This window comes from Bombyx mandarina, chromosome 20 (genome assembly GCF_030267445.1).
Source record: "Bombyx mandarina strain Sakado chromosome 20, ASM3026744v2".
Classification (NCBI taxonomy): domain Eukaryota; kingdom Metazoa; phylum Arthropoda; class Insecta; order Lepidoptera; family Bombycidae; genus Bombyx; species Bombyx mandarina.
In genome coordinates, this window is record NC_143226.1 from 9,362,457 (window position 1) to 9,381,929 (window position 19,473).

General features: G+C 41.6%; 2 protein-coding genes across 5 annotated transcripts in view; one reads left to right on the top strand and one right to left on the bottom strand.

The window, feature by feature from the left end:
• The window catches only part of LOC114250841 (inactive dipeptidyl peptidase 10), a 369,807-nt gene that overhangs the window by 168,770 nt on the left and 181,564 nt on the right, over window positions 1–19,473 (bottom strand). The window lies entirely within an intron of this gene.
• Spi2 (silk proteinase inhibitor) lies at window positions 2,563–5,699 on the top strand. Its single transcript, XM_089735710.1, has 3 exons — window positions 2,563–2,705; window positions 3,527–3,644; window positions 5,445–5,699. The coding sequence occupies exons 1-3, from the start codon at window positions 2,690–2,692 to the stop codon at window positions 5,506–5,508; spliced, it is 198 nt and encodes a 65-aa protein (XP_089591836.1). The 5' UTR covers window positions 2,563–2,689; the 3' UTR covers window positions 5,509–5,699.

Below are 19,473 nucleotides of genomic sequence, written 5' to 3' on the forward strand. Positions count from 1 at the left end.
AACTTTGTATCCGTTTTACGAAAATTACGCGGACGAAGGAGAATGAAAATTTCCACACTTATCTATACTAATATTATAAAGAGGAAAGATTTGATTGTTTGTTTGTATTGAATAGGCTCCGAAACTACTGAACCGATTTGAAAAATTCTTTCACTGTTTGAAAGCTACACTATTCCCAAGTGACATAGGCTATAATCTTTTTTGAAAAAAATTAGGGATCTTTACTAAAATTCCAATAATGTAACCCAAGGTGTAAAAAAAATTCTTAAAATATTCTTTACATCGCGTGCCCTGCGAAAACTATTGATGATAGAATAAAATAATGTACCACGACTTTTTAGAACACATTATTAATTACAAAAAGTGTCGAAACAGCATATGTCTAACTATTGTAATTATGCCGCAATAAGTGTTCTTTTATTTGAAAAACTAAAACAACGTCAAATATCGTTGAAAATTTTGTTAAAGACCCGAGCGGAGCCGGAGCGGGCCGCTAGTCGTTTATATAAAGAAGGAGTGCAGAATGCTAATATTTACTTTAATTATGCATAATAAATACATTAAATTAATACAAAAAAACATTACACACACACTACCGTGTACCTATATTTGACACACACACGCATCATACTGTTTTTTTTTTTTTTTTATTGCTTAGATGGCTGGACGAGCTCACAGCCTACCTGGTGTTAAGTGGTTGCTGGAGCCCATAGACTTCTGTAACGTAAATGCGCCACCCACCTTGAGATACAAGTTCTAAGGTCTCAAGTATAGTAACGACGGCTGCCCTACCCTTCAGACCGAAACGCATTACTGCTTCACGGCAGAAATAGGCAGGGTGGTGGTACCTACCCGCGCGGGCTCACAAGAGGTCCTACCACCAGTAAACCAGTACCGTGTACCTATATTTGACACACACACGCATAATACTGTTTTGTTTATTGTTAAGATCTGCGGTCAAATTGAGAATAGATTAACATTGCTTGTCTTCAATATTATTTATCTAGAGTGTAGCCTTGGCGGAATTTGTTATCGGAGTGGTCTATGAGAGTCTTTGACAATAGACCCATAATAATGTTCAAACTTCAATTTACAATTAATTATAGTCGAATTTCAACTACCGGGCGACTACTAGTTAGAATAAATAGATGAAGGTGGTAGGGCATTTTCTATTTCCATAATGACCTGAGGCTTGACTTAATCAGTAAGTATCTACAGTTGGCATAATTGCGCCACTTTGAAAAGGCGACACGACATGAGAACCCTCTTGTCGTGGCTGCTGGAAATTACATACCCGATCTTGTAGACCGAATGGTAAATAGTCGACGTCGCCCAAAACACGTCATTACGGATCCTCCCGATCCATTAACGGTGCTTTCAGGTACCACAAGCACCGCTCACTGTCCGCGTCGAACCCATCGCTTGCGACGAAGGGCTCGACGAGCGAATTAACCCACAGACACAGCCCACTGAGTTTCTCGCCGGATCTTGTCGGTGGGTCGCGTTTCCGATCCGGTGGTAGATTCTGCGAAGCACTGCTCTTGCTAGGGTCAGTGTTAGTATCACTCCGGTTTGAGCCCCGTGAGCTCACCTACTAGTTAAGGTTACGCTACCATAGCCTCTCAAGGCTATCAGCTTAGGTAGGAAAAAAAAGTTTCCTTAAGCCTGGCACGTGTATAGGTAGTAAATAAAATAGTAGTTATAATTTAGCGTAAGTTTTATAACAGCAAATATATTTACTATCAACTTTAAGATTAGTCCATGGGTTCCTGGATCAATCTTGATCCTTCCAAACCAATTAAGTTTTATTTTATTGACGTGACAACGTCTTATAATTCGATGGAGCCGGCTGCACGCACGAAAAAACATCATGCGGCGTTACCTCGCTCTGAGGCGTTCCATTTAAGGCAAGCGAGAGCGCGCACCGAGCGACAAAGAGGCACAATCGGTCTCCGCGTTCTGCATGGCAGTGTTCGACATCTGTCTCTCTCCTACTTGAGTGAGCGATGCATCCGCGTGGACAGCTGCTATACAATAATACATTTACATGTTTTCGTCAAGTATGAAGTTCAGTGAAAAGTGAATGTGGTGTCAATTGTTTATAGCAACGATAATTGCGATAATTGAAAAATTAAACCATTCCATCAGGATTTTCTTAAGACGTTGTCACGTTCAACTATCGTCAGTAAACCGACTTTACAGATAACCGATTTTTTTATTTATTGCTTAGGTCATTGGACGAGCTCACAGCCTACCTGGTGTTAAGTGGTTACTAGAGCCCATAGACATATACAACGTAAATGCCATCACCCACCTTGAGATATGGGTTCTAAGGTCTCAGTATAGTTCCGACGGCTGCCCGACCCTTCGAACCGAAACGCGTTACTGCTTCACGGCGGAAATATGCAATATTTTTGCAAATGTCTGTTAGGTAACTGCAAGATATCATTTTTGTGTTTGTGAAATTCATTGTTTCTTTATTTATTGTGAAGACTATGTAAGTCTCTACCAAATAGACTACCTATAAAATATGAAAGCTCACACTTGGATACTGTCGTATTTATGTTTGATTTTTTTTATTTTCTTTACCTGCTGTGTTATGCTTAAACTGTGGCACTGACATTTTTATATATAAGCAGCAGCTGTCTTATTAAGTAATGAGTGTTCAGTTCATTCAAAATCGAAAACAATGAAGACTTCAATCGGTGAGAATTGTTTTTTTATTATTATTATTTTATTGCTTAGATGGGTGGACGAACTCACAGCCCACCTGGTGTTAAGTGGTTACTGGAGCCCATAGACATCTACAACGTAAATGCGCCACCCACCTTGAGATATAAGTTCTAAGGTCTCAGTATAGTTACAATGGATGCTCCGCCCTTCAAACCGAAACGCATTACTGCTTCACGGCAGAAATAGGCAGGGCGGTGGTACCTACCCGTGCGGACTCACAAGAGGTCCTACCACCAGTAATTACGCAAATTATAATTTTGCGGGTTTGATTTTTATTACACGATGTTATTCCTTCACCATGGAAGTTTAACGGCCGTCTGGTGTAGTGGTAAGTGACATGGGCACTACACACGGGGGTCGCGGGTTCGAATCCCGCCAAGGGAAGGTATTTGTATGATAAATATAAATGTCTTTTCCAGAGTTATGGATGTCTCTTAAATATATGTATGTGTGTACCTGTAACACAAGTTCTTTACGAACTTATCACGGGACCAGTTGACGTGGTGTGATTGTTAGTAAATATTTATTTATTTATTTATTTCTAATCGTGAACATTTGTCAAGCACGTATTTCATTAGAAAAATTGGTAATCGCCTGCGGGATTCGAACACCGGTGCATCGCTACATACGAATGCACCGGACGTCTTATCGTTTGGGGCACGACGACGATGTTTTAGTCTAAGCCCTGTAAGCAATGATATAGGTCGTTCTGTTATTGTGCCACGCCAAGTTGTCGGTGCATCGGTTCCGATAAATCGTGACGGTATTTTATTGTCAGTTGTATATATTTCAGTTCTACTTTTCGTCCTCGTCGCCTGCTGCACTTTGGAGGCTGAAAGTACCTGTATTTGCACTGCCGATTATAGGCCTGTTTGTGGTACCAACGGTGTTACTTACAGCAACATATGCCAGTAAGTTAGACTTTACTATTTTAACACGCTTTAACTTATCCTGTGTTCATAAATCTTAAACCTTTACTATATATAATTATTATATATATATATATATACATACATATATATCGACGTTTGAAAGGCAAACGTGACTAAGCGACAATGCGTGAACTTTACAGTAGACTAATTTAAAGTTGAAATACCTGAAAACAAAATTTATTTTAACGAATCCAGCTGTAGTAGAATCTAGCTAGTAGCTGTAGGATTGAAATGATTTTAATAGACCTAGAAATATATTTTTTTTGCTCATCGAATATGGTTATTGCCTATCATTTATGTACAAAGCAGTTATTGTCGCTTAGTCACGTTTGCCTTTCAAGCGTCGATATATATAATCTGAGTCTCGGAAACGGCTCCAACGATTTTCATAAAATTTAGTATACCTACAGGGGATTTCGCTACGATTTATTTTCAGAAAATGTTGTTTTATTCGTGTTTTCAATAATCAACTTTATCGATAATCAACTTTATGACTCTTCCCGACGTCTATTGGCGAATATTAATACTATTTTTCTTAATTGAGAGCAACTAACTGCTTTAAAGACACAAGATGTCGTTATAAAAATAAAAAAAACGAGCAAATCTCGGTCATCATCTAGTATATTTAATGAATTTTCTTAACGTAGCTATCAACAACTTCCTCACCAAGGATCTACCACTCTATTACTATCTTGGTTTTAGGCTCTTCAAGCACCAGACGCCGATCTGGTCGAATTTGTCAATTAAAGAATGCGACCAACGAATTAACCCATAGACACAGCTCACTGAGTTTCTCGCCGGACCTTCTCAGTGGGTAGCGATTCCGATCCACTGGTAGATTTTTTTTCTTTATTGCCCTTGTAGGTAGACAGGCATACGGCGCACCTGATGGTGAGTGGTTACCGTCGCCCATGGACTTCAACAATGCCAGGCGTAGAGCCAAGCCGCTGCCTACCGTTAAGCACTCTCCGCAAACCTCGTTTGAAGAAGGACATGTCATAACGCTCGGAATACACCGTATTTTTCATTATTATCTACTCTGGATACATTGATCGTAATTTTCACTTTATCTCAATTTAATAAAAATCCTCTGTAACTACTCATAAGAATCATTTGTTGTTGGTATCCATTTTGTTTTAATTAATCTAAGAAATGATAATTATTTTGCATTTTATGTTATAAAAGTTTCTCGTATGCTTGTTCAAACCAAGCCCCTTTATAGAAAACTGGAGCAACATAATTTGATCAATTAAGAACCAAACTGATTGCCTGCAATTTAGCATCAGGCGTTCACACTTGATTAATTACAACAAAGTGCGAGTAGTGGTTTCTCGCTTCGGCAAAACTATAGTGATATAACACTTTAATTAAAATTCGCAGGCTTACAGGATTTGTGCCTATTTCTCAAGCAAACTATGACTGAATATATTACATACCGCTATGTCTGAATTTGGAGATTATTTTGAACCTGCTCTAAAAACATTTTAAATGTTTGTAAAATACTTTGAATGGCTAAGAAGTGACTACTGTATTCTATTATAATTTTGCGGTCTGCTTAGGGCACCAATGAAAAGTTTGCGTTCTACGAAAAAAAAACCTGTCAATCTTATTTTTAGAAGCATAATATTCCGAGATTCCAGTGCTTTCAATTAATTTACAAGTTCATCTTATAATATTTGTTTTATATTATCTATGGTATTCATTCGTGGCTTTCGCAGTATTTAACAAACTAAATTATATTTTTATGTATTCAAGTCGGTGTAATGTTTTATTTTTCAGACTGAGATGTGCGAAAGCCATATTTGCCTACGACGGGCCGTGCTGCGGTGGCATGCGAATTTAGGGCTGCCAGACGTCTCGTATTTCCCGGGACGTCCCGTATTTTAGGCTTAGTTTAAAATGTCTCGGCGGGACTGACTCTGTTCCGTATTCGAACTGTTCGATTACAATTGTTTTGGTTTTTATAAATAAGTTAAAACTAACTTGCTCCTCGGAGAAATATCAAAAAATAAATAAATAAAGAATGTCACTATATAATTTTGTTTTTATTTGTCCCGGGTAAAAAACTAAACTCCCGTATTTTTTATGCTCGTATTATTTTCGGCAGCGCTGACGACATCTGTCTCTCTCCTACTCGAGTGAGCGATGTAACCACGTGGACAGCTGCTATACAATAATACATTTACATGTTTTCGTCAAGTATGAAGTTCAGTGAAAAGTGAATGTGGTGTCACCACCCCGCCTATTTCTGTCGTGAAGCAGTCGTAGATGTCTATGGGCTCTGGTAGCCGCTTAACACCAGGTGGACTCTGAGCTCGTCCACCCATTTAAGCAATCGAAAAAAGTTCGTAAATAATAAACGCGACATTAAATTGTAAAAGTGATTTTAAATAACTCATATGTGTCGCCCGCGCGTTACATAAAATATACTTGATTGCAATCTTTTGACACTGTTAATAGCACGAGCGTTAGTTATATACAAACTTACGATACAAATTTACTATTTCATATTTATAAATTAATAATTAAATAAAACTTAACGTTATAGCTTACAAAATTAACGAGAGACCTTATTAACTAATTTTACCTGCAAAGATTATATTGCAATGAAATTGTAAGGTTTACTAATTAGCGATTTACTTGGAATAGCTAAGATGTCGGAGATTTATAACATTAACATGCAATAAAACTATTTATATGGTTCAGGGATGTGGAGTACTATATCGATTAAACTTTTTGTGCTTTGTAGACGTGCGAGCTTTTAGTCCACTTGAGTTTGTGGCGGGTAGCCATCATACAACGCAAGATAATTGACAGATGCCTGAATCTCGCTTACGACATTTTCAAGATAAAGCGCATATATACAAGTTCCGAACAACAACATTCGGACCGTCGGTCTACCGAGCAATATCACCCGCTCGGTGGAAGATCTTCCCTCTGTCGTTAAGCTTCCCCAAACTGGTGACCCCGACGGAACAACTGCAGCCTTCATCATCAGCGCATCAAGAACTTCGGCTACCAAGATTTCCGCATTCTTGCAGATAAAAACAAAGTCATCAACAGTCGTCCCACAGCAAGCCAGCATCGCAGCCTCAACAGGACCATCGCAGCCGACTCACCGCGCTTCCTGGTCCTACGGCACGCAACTTCACTGCCTCATCACGCCGCTACAGTTCATCGCAGCCCACGACCGGATCATCACGTTGGGGTCACACATCTCCGGCGTGGCAGCTCTGCATCACATGGACTACGCACGACACGCACGCAACATTCAAGCTCAGTCTCGACTCACCGCAGACTTCGAGCAGCACTGGCGACAATCACGCAGCATTCAGCTCAGTTTCGACTCACTGCAAACTTCGAGCAGCACTGGCCCTTGCAAGCTAATCTCAGCACGGACAACGCTAACTAAAAATGACACGACCTCCAGTCTCGGAGGGGAGTGATGTGGCGGGTAGCCATCATACAACGCAAGATAATTGACAGATGCCTGAATCTCGCTTACGACATTTTCAAGATAAAGCGCATAATATATACAAGTTCCGAACAACAACGTCCGGACCGTCGGTCTACCGACCAAATATACACCCGCTTGGTGGAAGATCTTCCCTTTGTCGTATATTCCTACAAGTTTATCGCCTACCGGAGTCCAGACGTGGCGGCGACAAAGCAAATGCCACTCTTAGACTTGATTGAAAGCACAAGTGCGTTGGAGGAAGGCTCGTTCGAAGTCTTCACATCAGAATACTCACATTTACACATACAAAAATAAGTTTTTTGTAGATATACGTTGAAACTCTAGATTACAATCCCGCGTATAGCACTAATAGTGCCAAAGCGAAGAGTTAAATCGAATATAAAACCCCTATATCACTCCACCAAGGTAACTGATCCACGCCACCTAATACTGCTAAACACAGCAGATACTAGTGGTAGGGTATCTTGTGCGTCCGCACAGGTAGGTACCACAATCCTGCCTATATCTGCCGTGAAGCAGTAATGCGTTTCGGTTTGAAAGGCGGGGCAGCCGTTATATTGAGACCTTAGTGGGCTGTGAGCTCGTTCACCTACCTAAGCAATAAAAAAAGATACCTTCTTACAGATAAGTTTAATTACATAAATAATTGTTTAAGTGTGAAAATACGTTAATTTTCGTTTATCGTTGGGCCGTGCACGATAAGTCTTTTTTTTTTTTTTATTGCCTTTGTAGGCAGACGAGCATACGGCCCACCTGATGGTAAGTGATCACCGTCGCTCATGGACGTCAGCAATGCCAGGGGCAGAGCCAAGCCGCTGCCTACCATAAAGAACTCTCCGCAAGCCTCGTTTGAAGAAGGACATGTCATAGCGCTCGGAAAACACCGTGGAGGAGAGTTCATTCCAAAGACGGATGGTACGTGGCAAAAAAGATCTTTGGAAACGCACTGTCGATGAACGCAGCGGTTCCAGATAAGATAAGTCGTTATTACATTTAAAAATAAAGTGATATTTTTTAGAAATTACCATTAACTATAAGGCGTCGCGTGAATGTATTTATATGTGACTTCATTTTTGCAAGCGCGGAAGGAAATGAAAGCTCCAGGTTTTTGTACAGCCCGTCACGACTCTGCCGCTCAAACAAATCGACGGGTGCAAAGCTATTTTTCTGTTTAAGCGACATTTTGCTTAAAACGCGACATTTATCTTTGTAATTATAGGTGTGTTTTATTTAGTATTAGCATCAACAGCTCGATGATTTTAATTGAACTTCAATAAGTTTACTCCATTCAAATAGCTGAAGAAGTTTTTGACGTGACAACGTCTTATAATTCAATGGAGCCGGCTGCACGCACGAAAAAACATGAGTCATGCGGCGCTACCTAGCTCTGAGGGGTTCCATTTAAGGCTTGAAGTGCAAGCGAAAGCGCGCACCGAGCGACAAAGAGGCACAATCGGCCTCCGCGTTCGGCAGCGTTCGACATCTGTCTCTCTCCTACTCCACTTCGATAAAGCGGCACGACACGAGAACCCTCTCATCGTGGCCGCCGGTAACTACATTCCCGATCCTGCGGACAGAATGGAAAGCAGTCGACGTCGCCCAAAACACGTCATCTCGGATCCTCCCGATCCACTAACGGTGCTTTTAGGTACTTCAAGTACCGGTCACCGTTCTCGTCGAACCCGTCGCTTGCGACGAAGGGCTCGACGAGTAAATTAACTCTCAGACACAGCCCACTGAGTTTCTCGCCGGATCTTCTCAGTGGGTCGCGTTTCCGATCCGGTGGTAGATTCTGCGAAGCACGGCTCTTGCTAGAATTCGTGTTAGCATCGTCGTCAGGTTTGAGCCCCGTGAGCTCACCTACTAGCCACAGTTACGCTGGAATAGCCGATCCAGGCTACCAGCTTAGGTAAAAAAAAAAATCTCTCCTACTTGAGTGAGCGATGCATGTTTGTATTGAATAGGCTCCGAAACTACTAAACCGATTTGAAAAATTCTTTCACTGTTTGAAAGCTACACTATTCCCAAGTGACATAGGCTATAATCTTTTTGAAAAAAATTAGGGATCTTTACTAAAATCCAATAATGTAACCCAAGGTGTAAAAAATTCTTAAAATATTCCTTACATCGTGTGCCCTACGAAAACTATTGATGATAGAATAAAATAATGTAGCACGACTTTTTAAAACACATTATTAATTACAAAATGTGTCGAAACAGCATATGTCTAACTATTGTAATTATGCCGCAATAAGTGTTCTTTTATTTAAAAAAATAAAACAACGTCAAATATCGTTGAAAATTTTGTTAAAGACCCGAGCGAAGCCGGAGCCATACATACATACCCGATCCTGTAGACCGAATGGTAAATAGTCGACGTCGCCCAAAACACGTCATTACGGATCCTCCCGATCCATTAACGGTGCTTTCAGGTACCACAAGCACCGCTCACTGTCCGCGTCGAACCCATCGCTTGCGACGAAGGGCTCGACGCGCGAATTAACCCACAGACACAGCCCACTGAGTTTCTCGCCGGATCTTGTCGGTGGGTCGCGTTTCCGATCCGATGATAAGACTCTGCGAAGCGCTGCTCTTGCTAGGGCTAGTGTTAGCAAATTCTCTCAATTCTCCGCGCGTCGCTGGCATAGCCTCTTAGGCTACCAGAGAATAGGCAGGAAAAAAAAGTAAACAATTCAAATTAACACTGAATTTAATAATTAAGATTCAAATTTAAAACTCCACGTGTAATGTCACTACATAGGTATTACGTAGCAAACAACGACGTAGCAGTGATGCGGTCATCCGAACTTTAGGCGGCCATTTTGAAAAATACGAGATATAACCAGTGGAACGACATATTTGGGTAATTCTACATTGCAATTCACTAGATCAATAATTTTCCTCAAAATCATAGTGCATTAATAAAACAGTACTCGTACATTACTAAGACGTTTTATTTAAGTTTTTGCGTGCGTAGATGGTGGCGCCATCCATCGGACTACGGTTCATAGCCACTCTGGTGGGAAAAAAAAGATTTTGGAGCCATTTAAAATGACAAAAAAATCTTTTGTTTTTTTCATACTTTCATACCCGATCCTGTAGACCGAATGGTAAACAGTCGACGTCACCCAAAACACGTCATTACGGATCCTCTCGATCCATTAACAGTGCTTTTAGGCACCACAAGCACCAGTCACCGTCCTCGTCGAACCCGTCGCTTGCGATGGAGGGCTCGACGAGTGAATTAACCCATAGAGACACAGCCCACTGAGTTTCTCGCCGGATCTTCTCAGTGGGTCGCGTTTCCGATCCGGTGGTAGATTCTGCGAAGCACTGTTCTTGCTAGGGTTAGTGTTAGCATCACTCCGCTTTGAGCCCCGTGAGCTTACCTACTAGTTAAGGTTACGCTGAAAAAGCTTCTCAAGGCTATTAGCTTAGGTAGGAAAAAAAACCCGAATCTCATTGTTTTTTTATTTTTTGTGAAGACTATGTAAGTCTCTACCAAATAGACTACCTATAAAATATGAAAGCCCACACTTGGATACTGTTGTATTTATGATCGATTTTTTTTATTTTGTTTACCTGCTGTGTTATGCTTAAACTGTGGCACTGACATTTTTGTATATAAGCAGCAGCTGTCTTATTAAGTAATGAGTGTTCAGTTGATTCAAAATCGAAAACAATGAAGACTTCAATCGGTGAGAATATTATTTTTTTATTGCTTAGATGGGTGGACGAACTCACAGCCCACCTGGTGTTAAGTGGTTACTGGAGCCCATAGACATCTACAACGTAAATGCGCCACCCACCTTGAGATATAAGTTCTAAGGTCTCAGTATAGTTACAACGGCTGTCCCACCCTTCAAACCGAAACGCATTACGGCTTCACGGCAGAAATAGGCAGGGTAGGTACCACCCCGTGCGGGCTCACAAAAGGTCCTTTTTTTTTTTTAACGCTGGGGAATCCATTTACGGATATCCGGTCGAGAGGGGTAATAGACCGGGCTATGTCGGACTCCGGCGCCTCCAGAGAAGAAGAGGGAAAAGAGGAAGACCAAAGTCCTCCTCTCCTTCCAATTCCTACCGGTAGACTACGCCTTGAGAAAGGCGCGCGAGGCGCTGCGCGGCGTCTACCACGCAGGACCCGCCCCGCAAAACCGACTACCGATTAAACCCCATCGAGCTCCACCACTCCGACTCCACGAAACCTACGGTACCGCACAATGCGCGTCTGCCAGTAATAACGCAAATTATAATTTTGCGGGTTTGATTTTTATTACACGATGTTATTCCTTCACCATGGAAGTCAATCGTGAACATTTGTTAAGTACGTATTTCATCAGAAAAATTGGTACTCGCCTGCGGGATTCGAACACCGGTGCATCGGTACATACGCATGCACCGGACGTCTTATCTTATGGGCTACGACGACGACGTTTTAGTCTAAGCCCTGTAAGCGATGATATAGGTCGTTCTGTTATTGTGCCACGCCAAGTTGTCGGTGCGTCGGTTCCGATAAATCGTGACGACAATTTTTGTTGGATATTTATAATTTTGATAGGGTCGATAGATGCTTTGTCATTCGATAAGGTCATCTTGATGATATTTGAGTTGAAATAAATTTTGATTTAAATTAAAAGCGAATGAAAAATGCTTAGTGTCGATGTGTGCGTCGTTCTGTTGTGGAGTTGGAACGTTTGCCTACGTTTGCCGCTAGGGGCGCTGTTCCAACTGCATACAAATTTGAGTTAACTTTTACGCTGTCATAACCTCATCACCCCTGCTTCGTCAGGCAGGGGGTCCAAGCCCGGGCAGAGGGGATTGCCCCGAGGCCCGATCCGTGCCTCCACAAGGAGACACGAAGACCCAACGACGCCGCCGCTGTCGAGGACGTTAACTCAAATTTGTATGGAGTTGGAACAGCGCCCCTAGCGGCAAACGTAGGCAAACATTCCAACTCCATACAGATTTGAGTTAACGTCCTCGATAGCGTAAAAGTTAACTCAAATTTGTATGTAGTTGGAACGTTTGCCTACGTTTGCCGCTAGGGGCGCTGGTATCGATGTGGGCTGGCGGTACGCATAAATAGTAGAAAATCTTAGTTTCGAGACTTTACATGTATAGTTATATGTAATATCTGAGTGCAGTATTTTATTGTCAGTTGTATATATTTCAGTTCTACTTTTCCTCCTCGTCGCCTGCTGCACTTTGGGGGTTGAAAGTGCCTGTATTTGCACCGCCGATTATAGGCCTGTTTGTGGTACCAACGGCAGGACTGCCTCTCCCCAGTGCGGAGTCCTCTGAGCGGACTCCACAGATACGTGAAATGTCAAATCACATTTATCTATCAACAGTGACCCGTCCGCTCAAAGGACTTCAAAGACGCGGCCAGTGGCGGCAACAGTGCCGCGTCCGCTCAGCGGACTTCCTATATTAAGGGCTATTACATTATTTTACTAGAGTTCTCGTTCTAAAGTACTTTCAAAATCGACTAAGCATGAATAGGTTCGCCTTATTACATAAAATTTGTTTGGTCTGTGGTACAAAAATTTTTCAAGATCGTTGATTTACTTGGTGGCAATTTCAAACAGTGTTTCACAACATGTGCAGTATAAAAAAAATGTATTGGAACTTAAGCCATTTGGTTTTTATTTTATCAAACACTTAGTGTTGTACAAAAAATATATAATTTTACATCCAGCAAGGTCTTTATTTTTTAATAAATGGAAAACAAAAGATAAGATTTAGGTAACCGATTATATTTCTCATAGAACAGTTGCAATATAATTCAAGGTCAAGTGTAGTCTAACAAATTACATAAAGAAATCTTATTGGAATTATAAATCGAGTTGGAATTTTGAATAATTCCAATTAAATTTTGAGAAAATCACGTTTTTCTAAACCTAGACCGAAAAAACCTAGCCAGCGCAAAGTCCGCTCAGCGGACTCAACACAGCATAGACAAAATTAATTGACATGCACATATGCGCATTACGTGGAAAGTCCGCTGAGCGGACTTTGGACTGGTGGTGCCATAATAAATTTTGATGCGCACTGGGGAGAGGATATGTAATATCTGAGTGCAGTATTTTATTGTCAGTTGTATATATTTCAGTTCTACTTTTCCTCCTCGTCGCCTGCTGCACTTTGGGGGTTGAAAGTGCCTGTATTTGCACCGCCGATTATAGGCCTGTTTGTGGTACCAACGGCAGGACTTACAGCAACAGGTGCCAGTAAGTTAGACTTTACTATTTTAACACGCTTTAACTTATTCTGTGTTCATAAATCTTATACCTTTAAACGAGCAATTCTTGTATATACATAATCTGAATCTCGGAAGCGGCTCCAATGATTTTCATAAAATTTAGTATACAGCAGAATTTCGCTACGATTTATTTTCAGAAAATGTTGTTTTATTCGTGTTTTCAATAATCAACTTTATCGATAATCAACTTTATGACTCTTCCCGACATCTATTGGCAAATATTAATATATTTTTTCTTAATTGAGAGCAACTAATTACTTTAAAGACACAACAAGATGGCGTTATAAAAAAAAAAAAAAAAGCAGCTAAGCTCGGTCATCATCTAGTATATTTAATGAATTTTCTTAACGTAGCTATCAACAGCTTCCTCACCAAGGATCCACTCCATCACTATCTTGGTGTTAGGCTCTTCAAGCACCAGACATGGACCTGGTCGAATTTGTCAAATAAAGAATCGTCAATGCGACCAGCAAATTAACCCATAGACACAGTCCACTGAGTTTCTCGCCGGATCTTCTCAGTGGGTCGCGATTCCGATCCGCTGGTAAATTTTTTCTTTATTGCCCTTGTAGGTAGACAGGCATACGGCGCACCTGATGGTTATTGGTTACCGTCGCCCATGGACTTCAACAATGCCAGGGGTAGAGCCAAGCCGCTGCCTACCGTTAAGCACTCTCCACAAACCTCGTTTGAAGAAGGACATGTCATAACGCTCGGGAAACACCGTATTTTTCATTATTATCTACTCTGGATACATTGATCGTAATTTTCACTTTATTTCAATTTAATGAAAATCCTCTGTAACTACTCATTAGATTAATTTGTTGTTGGTATCAATTTTGTTTTAATTAATCTAAGAAATTATAATTATTTTGCATTTTATGTTATAAAAGTTTCTCGTATGCTTGTTCAAACCAAGCCCCTTTATAGAAAACTGGAGCAACGTAATTTGATCAATTAAGAACCAAGCTGATTGCCTGCAATTTAGCATCAGGCGTTCACACTTGATTAATTACAACAAAGTGCGAGTAGTGGTTTCTCGCTTCGGCAAAACTATAGTGATATAGCACTGTAATTAAAATTCGCAGGCTTACAGGATTCGTGCCTATTTCGCAAGCAAACTATGACTGAATATATTACATGCCGCTATGTCTGAATTTGGAGATTAGTCTGAACCTGCTCTAAAAACATTTTAAATGTTTGTAAAATACTTTGAATGGCTAAGAAGTGACTACTGTATTCTATTATAATTTTGCGGCCTGCTTAAGGCACCAATGAAAAGTTTGCGTTCTACGAAAAAAAAAAAACCTGTCAATCTTATTTTTAGAGGCACAATATTCCGAGATTCCAGTGCTTTCAATTAATTTACGAGTTCACGTTATAATATTTGTTTTATATTATCTATGGTATTCATTCGTATCTTTCGCAGTGACTTTTTGGCGGGAACGCGAGGAGTGAAGTTGTGTGATTTGTTTTATTTTGTCTATTTAGTGTTTCTTCGGGTTTAAATGTGTAATAATGGTGGTTTATTAACCGTTTAATATCTGTGAAAGTGCACAAATGTGGGAAAATGAAACAAAGCCGCTGGACGTAACTTCTCGGGATCCTCCAAAAAGTCCACTGAAAAATTTTTAGTAAATGACCACCATTTTACTGAGATTAGATTTCATCTCATATCATCTCATTTAATTTCATCCCAGTTGATTAATGTCTCAAATTAATCATTTTCATTTAATTTCACTCCATAATATCATTTTTCATAAAATTAAGAATATACATTAAAATAAGACATGACTTAAAGGTCTCAGTTACCAGGTCATAAAATCTCTTAAAAAAAAAACTTTAGCAGTATTTAACAAACTATATTATATTTTTATGTATTCAAGTCGGTGTAATGTTTTATTTTTCAGACTGAAATGTGCGAGAGCCACATTTGCCTACGACGGGCCATGCGGGAGTAACATGTGAATTTAGGGTTGCCAGACGTCCCGTATTTCCCGGGACGTCCGTATTTTAGGCTTAGTTTAAAATGTCTCGGCGGGACTGACTCTGTCCCGTATTCGAACCGTAAGATTATAATTGTATTGGTTTTTATAAATATGTTAAAACATATAAAAATATGTTAAAAATAAATAAAGAATGTCACTAGATAATTTTGTTTTTTAATTGTCCCGGGTAAAAAAACTAAATTCCCGTATTTTTTACCTATTTAAGCATTTGCCCCTTGTAGGTTGAAAATAAATCTGACAATATGATATACAATGTGATATACATAAATTGAAGACGATACTGTAGTTTCTAATTACAACGAAATCAATGTATGTTTGACATTATATTAAGTATTCATAGCGTTAATACATACGGGATGTGGACAGTGGTATCATTTTAAATCGAACCGTATTTTTAGCGTAAGGTTTCAATTAAAATCTTCTTTTTCCTACCTTTGCTGATAATCTTGAGAGGCTATTTCAGCTTCGCCCTAACGTGTGTAGGTGAGCTCACGTGGCTCAAACCGGAGTGTTGCTAACACTGACCCTAGCAAGAGCCGTGCTTCGCAGAATCTACCACTGGATCGGAAACACGACCCCCTGAGAAGATCCGGCGAGAAACTCAGTGGGCTGTGTCTCTGGGTCAATTCGCTCGTCCACCCATTTAAGCAACTGAAAAAAGTTCATAAATAATAAACGCGACACTAAATTGCAGTAAAAGTGATTTTAAATAATTCATATGTGTCGCCCGCGCGTTGCATACTTGATACTTGCATGATGACCTGGACCTAGAGTCCATCAGTAAGTATCTACAGTCGGCATCAATGCGCCATTTCGATAAAGCGGCACAACACGAGAACCCTCTCGTCGTAGTCGCCGGTAACTACGTTCCCGATCCTGCGGACAGAATGGAAAGCAGTCGACGTCGCCCAAAACACGTCATTTCGGATCCTCCCGATCCACTAATAGTGCTTTTAGGGACCTCAAGCACCGAAGGGCTCGACGAGTAAATTAACTCACAGACAGCCCACGGAGTGTGTCGCCGGATCTTCTCAGCGGGTCGCGTTTCCGATCCGGTGGTAGATTCTGCGAAGTACGGCTCTTGATAGGGTTCGTGTTAGCAACGTCGTCAGGTTTGAGCCCCGTGGGCTCGCCTACTAGTTAAGGTTCTTGCCTCTCAAGGCTATCGGCAGAGGTAAGAAAAAAAAATTCATGAGACTTGATTGCAATCTTTTGACACTATTAATAGCACGAGCGTTGGTTATATACAAATTTACTATTACACATTTATAACTTAATATTATAGATTACAAAATTAACGAGAGACCTTATTAACTAAGTTTACCTACAAAGATTAAATTGCAATGGAATTGTAAGGTTTTCTAATTAGCGATTTACTTGGAATAGCTAAGATGTCGGAGATTTATAACATTAACATGCAATAAAACTATTTATATGCTTTAGGGATGTGGAATACTATATCGATTAAACTTTTTGTGCTTTGTAGACGCGCGAGCTTTTAGTCCACTTGAGTTTATGTCGGAGTCTACGGACATGGCGGCGACAAAGCCGTTGCTATTCTTAGACTTGATGGAAAGCATAATTGCTTTGATGAAAGACCCGTTTGAAATCTTCGCTTCGAGCATCAGAATGATCGCATCTCACAATATATGTTTTACAAAAATAAGTTTTTTGTAGATCTAAAACGTTGAAACTCTAAATCAGCCTTTCCTAAAGTGAGCAATAACACCCCTTTATGGTCGCTGCAGGCCTACAGGCGCGCGGTAAGAGACCCAGAAAACAAACGGGGGCGTTGTGTAGAGGCTTGGGAGGCGATTTATAATTTCATCTAGGAGGACTCTTAGTCACCGACTCAGTTCTCGCTATAGTGTTATTTAAGTAGGTGAAAAATGGCACTAAAAAAGAATTTATTCTTAAAGTGGGAGATAGACAAGATAAGTTTGGGAGCCCCTGCTCTAAATTATCATCCCGTGTGCTGCGCTAATAGTTTTTTTTTTTTTTTTTTTTATGATTGAAAGTTTACTGGTGGCCCGAAGGCCTTTCCAGTTTCACCAGGACAGGTGGGCGAGCAAAGGCTCAGCAAAGAGGGGTGGGATTTGCTAACAACTGCCTGAGCGCCTCCGAAGGAGACCTAACAACTCAAGAGCAATTGTTTCGCGAATGAATCTACTACCGGATCGGAATCGCGACCCGCTGAGAAGATCCGGCGAGAAACTCAGCGGGCTGATGCATGGGTTAGGTTGCACGTCGACCTCTTTGTCGAGTTCGACGAGTACGGTTACCAGGGTCCCTAAGCCTGCCCCTAGTATTAGAGCTGAAGGCATCTAATGCAAAGGTTATTGGATCTGATGGATCCGTAAGGACGTGTCTAGGGCGTCGACGGCGACTGGCTCCTGCATGATCAGGATTCGGGGAGTAGTCAGCGGCGGCTATGATAAGGCGATTATCATGACGCATAGCCTTATCGAAGTACCGTTCCGACGCTGACTTCATGTATTTCTGGATAGATTCGAGGCCCAGGTCGTCGTGTAGGTCAACGTTCCTCACGAACCACGGAGCTCCGACGGCTAACCTGCAAAAGCGGGATTGTAGAGATTGAAGGGTGTCTATGTGTGTGCGGGCCGCGTGAGCGAACACCACACTCGCGTAAGTCATGACGGGCCTTATGCAAGTTTTGTAAAGTGTCACCTTGTTCCGAAGGGACATTTTACTCCGCTTACAGATCATGGGGTAGAGTCTACCGAGAATAAACGCGGCACGGTCACGGACTGATTTTATATGCGGGCGGAATGTCATCGATGCATCCAGGGTAACGCCCAGGTACTTGACCTTCCTAGCCCAGGGTATGGGTTGTCTAAAGAGAGTAATCGGGGGTGTGAGATTCCTCCTCCTAATCCGGGAGGAAATCCGTGTGGAGCTTCCCCTCTGAAATAGCAACGCAGTACTTTTCGCTGGGTTGATGTCTATGCGCCATTTTCGGAACCACTGTCCTAGGGCTAGGGCTGCGCTCTGAAGCTTCTTCGCGATTAGGGACTTATTTCTACTAGAATAGTAAACAGTCGTGTCGTCGGCGAATAAAGCTAAATGGGTCGGCGGCGACCGGGGAATATCGTTGACGAATAAGCTAAATAGGAGGGGTGAGAGGACAGAGCCTTGCGGGACTCCAGCTGTGAGAGGTCGTGGGGAGGAGCGGGTTCCCTCGACTCGATATCGAAAAGAGCGGTTCGACAAGAAGTCCCGTATGATGAGCACGAGACTATCCGGCACGCCCATGTTGAATAGTTTGAAAATCAAACCATTGTGCCAGACTTTATCGAACGCTTTTGCGACGTCGAAGAAGAGAGCTCCCGTGTATAACGGTTTTGGTCGATTAAGCCCCACAAGAATGTGCTCCGTGAGGCGGTGCACCTGTTGAACGCATGAGTGATTTGTACGGAATCCGAATTGTTCATCGATGAGAATGCCCTTGGATGAGACGAAGTCTCTGAGGCGTTTGTAGAGCAGACGCTCATACAGTTTGCCTAGAGACATGAGGAGGCTAATCGGGCGGTAGCTCGTCGGATGATTTTTTGGTTTACCGGGTTTATGTATGCCGATAACGTCCGCTTCTTTCCACACCGCGGGAAAGATACAGTTCGCCATAGCGGCATTGAAAATAGATGCCAACATCACGATGAGTTGGACGGGTAGAAGTTTAATAACGCGGTTAGATATACCGTCGGAACCGGGAGCCTTGCGAGGACGTAGGTCTTTGATCAAGTCTTTAACTTCCATCGGGGTGACGGGTGGTAACGCATCCGAGGGTGGCAAGGAGGCTCTGCGTTCTACCTCACTGTCTACTAATTCTACATGAACAGGGTCCACGGATTGAGTGCTGGGCGTGCACTGGGTTTGCAATGTATCGGCCAGCAGCTCTGCTTTTTCATCATCATCCAACGCCGCGAGTCGGCCTGAGGGGCCTACGAGAGGGGGCATAGTTACTACCGTATCCGATTTGAGAGTACGAGCTAAGCGGTAGTAAGACCTTTGTGAGGGCGCGAGTCTTTCTAAGAAATC